Raw genomic sequence first — 12,177 nt, 5'->3', positions numbered from 1 at the left:
ATGAAGAAAATCAAAAATTAAATAAAACTTAATCAAATCTTAGAAAAGCATTTCCTCCCTTTAATCGGTTCTGATTTAAAGGGCGGATTTCTTTGTGCGCTGGGTATTTAAGATCAAATATAAAAAACAGAAAATATTATTGTCCGCAATACTTATATATGCGGTTGAGTGCCTTTTTGGCTTTGCACCGCCGGTATGAGGTTTAAATTTCTGAAAGAGGATTTTAATTAGAAAGAATAATCCATTGCCATAATTCATCAATACAATAATGAAATCAAAACGACTAGTGCAATTCAACTGCAAATGAAAAGAGATGCGTTCTTGTTAGGTCTGTTTCATTGATTTAAATTGAACAACTTCAAACTTTATGTATTCATTAAAGTGTCTACCCTGTTTGAGCATGAAAATTCAGTAAACATAATAATGCCGGTAAAGTGTATAATTATTCGCCATAGACCATCCTCCTAAAGATCGATTCTGACTTCGCATAAAGACTGGTGTGTACATGTAAGTCGGTTTAAAAACTAGACACGTGACCACGAGTCGACCCAATGAGATAACGAAAATGTAGTAATGGTAAATGCCTCATTTCTGTGGAGATCAGCAAGTGAATTATGAATAGGAAATATTGAAAGGTGTTTGTGGAAGGTGGTCGTGAAGTTTCACTGATACAAAGTCACCTTCCAGTATCTGGTTTCTCGTTGGAGGCACTGCATATATTTTAAGTACTTGTAGTTGTCGGTTCTGTTAGAATGACCAATTACTTATTACAAAGCTGGATTTTGATACTTGCTGGTAAGTATGAACCAAAATTATCTACTAACGTTGATTTATTTGATCATATCCTCTGAGAGAACAGAGACTGTTTTGTACTTTCCATGTCAATTCTGTATTATTAGTATCTTTCAAAAAGTATATGTAAAAAGTTATGTACTTTTTTCAATTTCATAAAACATGCGATTTCTTTCTTATAGACACTGAAGCAACTATGAAGAGTCATGATCTTAAAGCAAATCACAAAAAAGCGAAAAGAAGTTTTTAAAAAATAAATTTTCAGTAATGATTGTTATTATAAATGGATATCATTTTCTTCGTTGTTACTAAAGGTTTCAATTTTGACATTTTTCTTCTGTTAAGATATTTTGATGATTAATTAACTTTTACTGATTGAATTTACTGTTCTCAGTATGTACATACGCTTTTTCAACTTCTCAGCAACTTGGGAATTTTACATGAACGGTGGTTTGCTTTTAAAAAGTACACTTTCATCTTTTATTGGGGTGTCATTTTGCGGAATTGATAAGATTAAGCCCGACACAATGAGTTTCAATGGTTTCAATACATAGCCGATAACCTCTCTCTTGCTACCCTGTTCTTTGGGCTGACTGACCGTGTGCTGTTCGATTAATTAACCGTAATTCACTACAAACTTTCAACACGGTCCTCTGACGGAATCTGTAATAAATAGACTCTTAATGGAAAATTTGTGTTCGATTTTTTTACGCCGTGACCGCCTGAATCCCGAGATTTGGATACCTATAAATGTAATGGCGACGATTTCATTCTGGTAACGAACTCTTTTGTTGTTTATAGAGCGATATGATACAAGAGTTGTAAAACCAATTGAAAATCAATGGCTATTAAATGAAGAGTGATCAAAAAGCCATCCCGATTCCCCGATTCTGAGTTACCGATCGGGGTACAAAAAGGGAAAATCTTTTATGAAAGTTGATCTAGTCAATTAAGAGTAACCAAATCTGAACATTTTCTTTAGCATTTCATTGTTTAGATACAATTTCAATATGTATCTTTAGTTATATCATATTGTTTACCCGCTTTAAAACTTGCATTAACCCTTTTAAAACTCCATGAAATGTTGTGAAAGCGTCGTATAGTGTGTCTGTACCCGCATTTCAACAACTCCTGAATACTTTGTTATCTGTATCTACTCGTTAGATTAAACTGTCACAAAGGGTTTGATTTGTTCATTTAAATCAACAAATTGTTCAGAATTTAACCTTCTTGTCATTAGGTCACTCCTCGACTACAAATCAGTTCTCGATATTGCAGACAATGGCCACCCAAATGAACAATATAAATGATTACAATGGTATATCGAATTTAGAAGTGTAGCGTTGGCAATCGTTCATACTGTGCTTGTATGTTACGTCCATATTACTTCGACTAAAATAATTACATTGTATAAAAATGATATTTTGGAACCCTGTGTATGCAGGAAAATATTTCTGGAATGTTGTATTTACTTAACAGTACTTTAAGTTTGTTTCTGTCGTACCTCAAATTAGTATTTAATATGAGTGTCAATGGCATATTATGATCCAGATTAATCATGTTAATCTTCCGTCTTCCTCGAAATCCCACAGCACTGCCGTCCATAAAAATTCAAACAGCAGAGAGGGATGTACGTGTTTGTTGTTAAATATGAATTAGATAAATCCAAATTAACTGATAACATTGTCGTCATTAGTGCTAACATCGGATTTAAAGATTAGCCGTACTTGGAATAGAAAATGAGTTGCATAAGGTTTGAAATACATGTTTATCAATACGTCAGAGATTATCAAAATTTCACAACCAGGATTAATGATGCTAACAGAACAAGAATAAATTATTTAAGATTCTTTCCTATATATCAGTAAACAAGAACCGGGCTTCACCAGAAAAATTTAATATGAATACTAGATATCTTTTTTATCAATAAATTGAAAGCAAGTGTGTGCTAAAGAAAATGCCTTGTGCTTATAGCTATATATTGTGTTGAGGAGACATTCAACTAATTGTTAAAGCTCGACTTTTCGTCTAGATTTGATAAGATTAAATTCTCGCCAAACCACTTTAAACTAGGTAGGTGCAATATTACACCGAATTTTTAATCAATCTTTTAAATCTTCAACGAAATGGTATTCAGTTACTTTATGTGTTGACGAATACGGTCCTTTGCAAAGAAGAGCATATATGTGGATGGAGGTAGCCAAACATTTACATAAATCATTAACGACTCTTTGAGACGTGACACTGACTTAAATATCATCTAGTGTTTGTCTAATCATGCACATACAAACTTTTAATATTTGCGCGATAACCTTAAATCAAGAAATAAAGTACTTAAATTGTTTATTGAAATACGAGGAGTGAAATAATATTTGTAAGCAAAAGATTAACTATACCCATAAGCTCTAGATAAAGACTTTATATGATATATCTGACTTAACTCTCTCTCTCTTCTCTCTCTCTCTCTCTCTCTCTCTCTCTCTCTCTCTCTCTCTCTCTCTCTGTGTGTGTGTTAATAAGATATATGATAGGCCATATATACCGGGTAGCTGTATGTATAAAACACCCGAAGGTTATGATACATCACATGCCCGCTTTTACCATGAAATATTTGTTATTGTTTGTAAATTGTTTCCCATTCTAAAAAAAAAAAAGCACTCATATAGGGACGCCACCAGCAATAGGCAAAGTACCACCAATGTTTAACGGGGCGCTAGGATGAACTCCCGAGTGCCCTAACCATTAACATGAAACAACGTTCTTACACACTGTATGCCAGTTTTTACGGCGAGGTTTGAATGAAACACTCGTTCTTACACACTATATGCCAGTTTTAAGGCGAGGTTTGAATGAAACATTCGTTCTATCACAGTATATGCCAGTTTTACGGCGATGTTTGAATGAAACACTCAAAGTCGATGCCTATTTTTTATCATTAAAATGATATTTGTGCCAGATTTTTCTCACAATATGACTTGAAATGCAGGCATGGACTGCATGATAGCCACCGCCCCTATTTTACCATTTCACGAGGCAAAAGAAATTGATAAAGACTTGATTAGACCAAGAACATTATCGTTGACGAAGTGAATCCAGGTCTATTTTATACAGAGTACTTCCGGTATGATGGCAAAATGCCGATCGACATACTTCCTGTCTACCGATTAACGAAGCAGCAAGAGTTGTCACTATGGTAACCAATTGAAAAGCGTTTAGTTCCGGATACCATCAAATGTTATCGGTAATTTGCAATTTATTGAGACAATACATTTTGGTAATGCGTCGAAAAGAATGTCAATAATACCATATTTCTCTGTTGGACTTTCTCCTTCATCTGAATTGTTAAGTGGAAGCAAATCACGAGAAATTTCATGCATCGTGACGAAAGGATCGTAAAGTGTAACGAGCGCCACTTAGCTGACAATATTTAAGACAAAGCCTTTTAGATCACTGCTATTTAAAGAATAAAGACCTAATGGAAGCTTACCATAATGAATCAAAAGACATTATCATTCATTAAAATCCCTAAACACCTCTAAATAGCACGCGGTCTGAGTAGAGAATTTCCTCTAGTTTACCCCCTCCCTCCCAATTATAAGAGCAACATATGTCACGTGTTTAAAAGTTTACATATGTTTAATAGTTTACATATGTTTAAAAGTTTACATATGTTTAATAGTTTACATATGTTTAAAAGTTTACATATGTTGTATTCATACTGAACGTTTTCAGAAGTGTTAATTGTGGGTTTTCTACGAAAGCCTATTAATAGTTACATATAAAAAAAAAAAAATTCACCTTCTAATATCTCGTAATTACGAGATAATTATCTCGTAATTACGATATCTCGTAATTGCGAGTAAATATCTCATAATTACGAGATAACTATCTCAAAATTACGAGATCGTAATTACGAGAAAAGATCCCGTAAATACAAGAAAAGACCATTAGAATATTTACAAAGTTAAGTAACTGAGTGAAAATTAAAATACAAAGTAAAGAAAACGACGATTTATTATTGTAAGCTTCTGCACCATAAATTATAACTGTTGAAAATTTTACGATAATATTTAAGCTAATGATAAAGTTAAATTATCATGATTAACTGTGTATGAAAGTTGAAGACTCTTGTAGTTCCGGTGTTATAGAGCCAGACTTCTCCCCATATAGTGAGACTTCCCCCCGGAAGTCTGGCTCTAGAGTGAGCCTTCCCCCCGGAAATCTGGCTCTAGAGTGAGCCTTCCCCCTGCGGAAGTCTGGCTCTAGAGTGAGCCTTCCCCCCGGAAATCTGGCTCTAGAGTGAGCCTTCCCCCCGGTAGTCTCGCTCTAGAGTGAGCCTTCCCCCCAGCAGACTTGCTCTAGAATAAACCTTACCCCCAGGGGGAAGACTCACTCTAGAGCCATAACACCTTCTTGAAGTCTTGCTCTAGAGGGACACTCCCGCTTTCATCCCCTCCTGCGCAAACTATGAAATAAATTTTAGTTTATCGGACAGGGAATTATTTACCTACCTACCTACCTACCTACCCAAAGTTGTACACGTTTAAAAGCATAACCGATATTTGGACGCAGATGAGAAGAAACATAAATTCGAAATTTCCTCGTTTCATTTTTCAAACTTCTAAAACTAACCAAGGCATAGGTATTGTGTGGGTCAAAGTTCAAGGTCTATGGTTCAAACAAAATGACTAATTATTAATTCCAATGTGTTTTATTCACCATTTTCTTCTCTTGAGTTTGATGAACGACTTAATGCCCTGCGGAAAAAGGTCTTGGTATCTAAACATTCTCCATAAAGTATATAGTAGTTTATCAGGAATAAATGAAGGGGGAAGTCCTGCTATGGGGAAGTCTGACTCTACAACTAGTGATAGAGTAGGTCTTCCCACAGGGAAGTCTGGCTCTAGAGTGAGACTTCCCCGGGGGTTCTCCTGCTCTAGAGTGAGCCTTCCCCCAGGGGGAAGGTTCACTCTAGAGCCAGGCTTCCGGGGAAGGCTCACTCTAGAGCTAAGCTTCCGGGGGAAAGTCTTATTATGGGGGAAGGCTCACTCTACAACACCGGCGTTGAGTACACACTGTGGTGGTACATGTAGTGTCATTTGACACATATCGTCCTCGGCGACGCTGTGCACGTACTCTCACGACACCTAATGTCGTCCATTGCAACCTAATTAAAACTATGTGTAGCGTTTGTAGGTGAGCGGATCAAAGAATCTAATTTTAGATTGTCATACATTGGTATATATTGTCGCCGACGATATGATATGTGTCGAGACGACGCTTTTTTTTTTTTTGCATCACGATACATACTGTACTCGTAGACAATAGACCATTAGAATATATTGGAATATATTGTCGCCGGCCGCGATAGATGGAAAGTGTGTGTGTGTGGGGGGGGGGGGGGGGGGGTGTAAGATAACTATAGGTTGGGTATCTCTGTAGATAATATCTAGCTGTGGTTATATGCTGAATTGTTTATTGCGAATAGATATTTGGAATTTTTGTGCGATTCTATTACCATTGTCAATCTCATTAAATTATTACACATTTTATATATTGATAAATTTCAATTTAACATATATTTGATATAAAACAATCATTGTGTTAACAAACCACTATCTAGAGTCATACAGTTGTTTTAAGTGTATGCGTCTTTTGCTTTTACTCTCTAACTAGCATGCATGTATAGGACTAGTTCCATAGAACTCTTCTCTCTCTCTCTCTCTCTCTCTCTCTCTCTCTCTCTCTCTCTCTCTCTCTCTCTCTCTCTCTCTCTCTCTCTCTCTCTCTCATGCGTATATTGCTTATATTTGTGTATATAGTCTAGATTTCTATATTAAAAAATTAAAAATCCAAACTTTTTCAAGAAATCTCATTCATACTCGGGATATATGGATCAGTACCTGATGCTACATGAACATGTACATTTGATAATGGTGAGAGATTGTGTCGGTAAACTTGTAGAAGGAGTCACTTAAATCTATCTTACATGTGTCACAGGTTGCAATCCTTTGAATTGTAGATCAAACCTCCGTAATAAAACAAGAATAAACACCTGTTGATCTATTAAATTTTGCTTTTTGAAAACACGAAAATAGAATTATAAATACATTCTGCTCATGCATGTCTGAGAAAACGACAAATCTGCATGGGAGATTGCTATAAATAATCCAACTCTGATGATATTAGTCTTTAATTATTTTATAACCCGATGAAAGAAACAAAACCCATGGGAAATGTGCGTAAACATATGCATTTTATACTTCTAAAAGTATGTGCCCGGAACCAAAACTATTACCGGAACTAAAATTACACGGACCGGAACGTAAATTATAACCCGGAGCTAAAATTATCGGTATCAAGCGTTCCAGTGGTTTTTTCTGCTATAGAAAGTTTTAATTTGGCGTATATATATATATATATATATATATATATATATATATATATATACTCGCATATAAGTCGGCCCGCGTATCCATTGATTATCGTTTTCAGGAATCGACATTGTTCCTCTTATAAATCGGACTGAATCAGATTGTCAAGTTTCAAGTTTTATTCAAACAAAGACCACGTCTGGGGTATATGAATAGTATAACATATATGTATAAAATTGTACAATGTGAACAAGAATTTGTTATATCTAGAAATGGTAAAGAGTATATTATAGAAGGTATGTAATGTATATCATGGAAAGCGAAGATAACGGGCAGTGATCAATCTCATAACTCCTACAAGGAATAAAAAATAAAGAGTTGGGCAAACACGGGCTCCTGGATATACCAGAGGTGGGATCAGTTGCCAAGGAGGAGTAAGCATCCCCTGTCGACCGGTCAAACCCGCCGTGAGCCCCATATCTTGTATTCATGTATACGTACATCACTTCACAGTAGTAAATGAAATAATTATTTTTGTAATGGTAAAAATATATGCTATAATTTCATATTGATTTAGAAAAAATAGAGGGAGACAAATCTAAATCCAAATGAACAAAATGATAATTTTAAAAAAAAAACCTGACCCTTTACGGAGATTTTGGAATGTTGAACAAGCGGGAAAAAAATTGTGATCACTACTCCTAAACCGTAAATGGTAGAGACACAAACTCTTCACGAAAAACTTTTGTCTTCATGTGATATTTCAGAAAGTTTCATTGTGAGGATCAGTTGACCCTCTAATAGGAGTTTAAGCCTCGATATTTCGCAGTTTTTACAATTCTGTTATCATATGTACCCACATAAGTAAAGTATGACCTAACTGTTAATCACAAAGAATTACAGTGCCACTGACTGATCATCGTCTTTATTTTTACAGGACTTTCTGTCAAAGCCATTACCACTGTGAAATACATGAGTAACTTCTGTAACACGAAACATAGGATCTTTATCAATGACAGTATTGTCTTCAAATTAACCAACCAGCTTCTGACGGACCAATCCGAGACACAGCTACACTGCACATCGGAGCTCTACACGGAGTCCAGCAGACGGCTGTTGATACACTTTGTGTCGCTAAGCATCAGCATTGAAAATGACATGCCAGATAAGTTCGTACATATTCCAGTAATTGATCATGCGATATAATAAATTTCATGTTTGAAAATACACGAGGGCATGAATTGCGACGCTTTACCCAGCATGCTTCACGAACTGCGACGCTTTACCCAGCATGCTTCACGAACTGCGACGCTTTACCCAGCATGCTTCACGAACTGCGACGCTTTACGCCAGCATGCTTCACGAAGCGCATTAGCGCTGAGCGTTGTTGTTCATATCCACATGAATGTATCTCAAAAATAAATTTTATTATTTTTTATATTTAATTTTACTTTCATTTCTGTGGGACTATTCCCAGCTGTTAAAATAGTCACATTATATTTATTAAGATTCATGCATTCAGATTGTTCACATTCATGAGGAAAAGGCTATCATTTCAATTGGTAACGATATCAAAGGTAAAAAACATTGGAATGTAAGTACAACCATATATCTGGTTAGTATACTACCCTAATATATTCACACATATAACAGTATTGTTTCCAGTAATCAGAAAATTATATATATATGTTTGCATTTGTGTTCTGCTTTGTAGCTTGCATATATACGACTTCGATTCAAATGGAAAATCCCAGATGGTAACTCCAGTTAGTGGGCTCTTTGGTGTCTACGACAAATTCTACAAACGAGCCAGCATTGGGGTTGGGGACTATATTTCTACAGGGAATCACTTCCGGTTGACATATGTTGGATCTCCAACACTCACCTTCAGAGGATTTGACATACTGATCACGTCGTTTAAAGGTATACATCAAAATATTAACTGACATGCAATATAGCAACTAACCCTATTGTCAATACCTTCATGATATTTATATAATCAGTCACACACATTAGCTCAGTCGAAATCCGCAGTTTTGAGATGAGAACTCTTCTGTGTAGGAGATGCATTTAGTGGAACTTTCATTGCATAAGTGGGACAGAGTGGACCTATCGTCAGTGAGGAAGACGATAAAATGTAATAAAATTTGCTTCTCTTTAAACATGTAAATGTAGGAAATACAAAATACTATCGAAATAAATGTTTTACTAGGGTGGAATCATAAAAAAAATAAAGTCATATTTGCAAGTAATATCCTTGGTATGATACGTACGAGCAACGAAATAACATAATATAATAAGAATTTCATGTATTTAATTACTCCCTGAATACTTATGATTTACTTAGTTCGTGTATCAGTCAAATTCGGGTGATGAAACTACGTTTGAGAAACTTACTGAGCACATTCACTTATTGTCCCACTCCTGCATGTAAACCAATCTCTACCCAGAGTTATCGTTCCCGCTACGCTCCACTAATACCTCTGTCAACGTCTAAAAAGTTATATCAAAATGTACAAAAACTAACTTAGCATATCGAACTGTAATGATAATATCTGAGCAAATCAAACACTTCTCTGAATTTTTTAAAATCAGAAGACAGAAGATGGTAAATATGAGACATCTGATCGAATTAGAAGGTTTATATAAATATTCATTCATTCAATAATACTAGTATATAATCATGGAATTCGTTGTTTTTGTGAACCTACTTTAAGATTTAAAGCATAAAACTTAAACTTATAAAATTATTATCCATGATGCTATAGGTATAGGTAAGTTTTGCCAAGAATCTTGACATTTAGACGTTGACAGAGGTGTTGTAGCGCAGCGTAATACGCCCTCTGGTGAGAGATTGCATGTAAACAAGTTGTTTCGCGCCTTACTATGTACAAGAGTTCTCCAAAGGGAAATAACTCGGACGTATCTCGAAACCGGCGTATTGAAACAGGCTATGCACATGAGTAAATACACATATAGGTATTTCTTGCACCTTCCATCATAACAGCCGTATTGTGACTATATATAATAGTAAAAATAATCAAAGTTTGTTTCTTCATTAACTGGCAAGTATTGACATATACCAAGAATTCAACAACCTCTCCTAAGTATTAATTTACATCTTAGACGTCAGTAGGGACGGTTCCTGTCCTCGTCTGTTCGGGAAGTGCACGGGAAAGAACTTATGTTTACCCTACTCAGTTTGGTGTGACGAGGACGAGAATTGTGGAGAAGGCGATGTCAGTGACGAGGAATCTTGCAACGAAATCGTCACTGATGACTGGAAATATACTTGTAAGTAGTTTCAAGTAAGTGACTGTGGATAGCAACCCTGTATAAACGAAATCCCTTATATACATAACTCTGATGTATATTTCAGATGCTATCACAATGGCAGTAGTTACAGCGATCGTCGCCATCGTGTTCTTCTTAACAACTATTGGAATTGTGCTTTGTCTACTGAGAAAGTACAACCGGAGAAAGTAAGTCATTTATATCGATGGACAGGCGATTCGAATAGGTCATAGGAAAATGTGTGTATGGGGTTGGTTAGGGGTTGATTAGGAGTTACTACTAAAGGAGAGAATCAGAGAGGGGGAAATATACATTGTAACACATGAAAACGGAATGTGATGAGGGAGTGAATTTAAGGGAAGCAAGGGTACGATTCACTCTGATAAACTGAATCATTTGAAATATTCATTTCTTTTCATTGAAACGTAATATCCAAATTAAGAAATTGATTAATATACGAATATGTACGCAAGGATTAATTATCAAATTTTAAAAATGCATCAATCTGTTTATCTATGATTTAACAGTTACATGAGAAACATGAGCATCACTGTCAGTGCAAAGAAAGACGGAGGAGACTGGAAAATAACGAACGACCTCGGACTGACCTTGAGCATGGCTCCACCACTGTATGACGACATTGTTCCACAGGAAGAAAATGAACCCCCTCCATCATACGACACACTTCGATTCAAGCAAACGGCCAACATCCAGGAAGAAAGTATGGTCACAAATGAATGTATAACAGTGGCCTGCATAGAAACACTGAATCCGTCAACTGGCTTCAGAGACGATGTTTTGTGCGAGGAAGTCCTCGGTCCTGGTAATGTGCCTTGTCGTGAAACTGTCTTCAATCGTCAAGAATCACAGATAAAGAACAAATGGCGTCCATTAAATTCCAGTGACGATGTGCGAAATGTTACTTCCTCAGAGTGTCTCTTCAATTCCGATTATAAAATAAAAAATACTGCGGGTGTTAATTCCGATGATAGTGAAATTGATGAAGAAAACAACATTGCAAGAACTGCTGAAACGGAAATAAATACTTCCAACAAAATGTGTTCACAAACATCTTCCCAGTGTAGCATGGAAACTGGTTTTGCTTCCATGGAATCGAACTCTTCGAGAGACAGTGGTAGTGAGAGCTCCCCCCGCCATGACGGCAATGATCATACCTCTATGGAGGACCAGGAAGATGGGAGATCCCTCCTTGTACGTTATAAAAAGCACGTCTCCAGAGGGAGCGACAGCGACATTCAGTTCGTTGATGAACTGAGTGAAAATTCCAACATCATCAACTGACAAAAATTTGAAATTGCTTTTTAAAATGGATCAACTTCATGAGGATTTAAATAATGGATTCAATATTATGTTACCTTAAAGTGTACTTTCATATCTGTAGATTACAATTAATTACAATTTGCTCAGTAGAAACTTTGTACATATATCTTCATGATATCTTCATTCACATTAAACTTGCTAAATCAACGAAGAATATTTTGTTGTGTTACTGTCGTACAATAAACAGTTCAAGGTAGATTGATCACGTGATCCGGTCATCAGTAAGGAGTGATACGTGTACTTGTTTTCTGTATCTACTTCATTACATCATTCTTTCATATATATATATATATATATATATATATATATATATATATATTATAATATGTCTAAACCGGCTGTGTGTGATTCCAAAGAAATTGACCGGTTTACACAG

General features: G+C 35.8%; 1 protein-coding gene across 1 annotated transcript; it reads left to right on the top strand.

The window, feature by feature from the left end:
- Positions 1-524: 524 nt before the first annotated feature.
- LOC125655876 (uncharacterized) lies at positions 525-11,949 on the top strand. Its single transcript, XM_056144773.1, has 6 exons — positions 525-795; positions 8,104-8,335; positions 8,881-9,089; positions 10,293-10,460; positions 10,546-10,648; positions 10,988-11,949. The coding sequence occupies exons 1-6, from the start codon at positions 753-755 to the stop codon at positions 11,760-11,762; spliced, it is 1,530 nt and encodes a 509-aa protein (XP_056000748.1). The 5' UTR covers positions 525-752; the 3' UTR covers positions 11,763-11,949.
- Positions 11,950-12,177: the final 228 nt, after the last annotated feature.

This window comes from Ostrea edulis, chromosome 7 (assembly GCF_947568905.1).
Source record: "Ostrea edulis chromosome 7, xbOstEdul1.1, whole genome shotgun sequence".
In the NCBI taxonomy this organism is placed as follows: domain Eukaryota; kingdom Metazoa; phylum Mollusca; class Bivalvia; order Ostreida; family Ostreidae; genus Ostrea; species Ostrea edulis.
This window is presented reverse-complemented; position numbering and strand designations above follow the sequence as displayed.

Excerpts from the sequence above, each read along its gene's own strand:
- LOC125655876 (XM_056144773.1), top strand. The coding sequence starts at position 753 with ATGACCAATTACTTATTACAAAGCTGGATTTTGATACTTGCTG. Across the intron at positions 796-8,103 it reads CTGGATTTTGATACTTGCTG|GACTTTCTGTCAAAGCCATT; the intron begins GTAAGTATGAAC and ends TTATTTTTACAG. Across the intron at positions 10,461-10,545 it reads TGATGACTGGAAATATACTT|ATGCTATCACAATGGCAGTA; the intron begins GTAAGTAGTTTC and ends TGTATATTTCAG.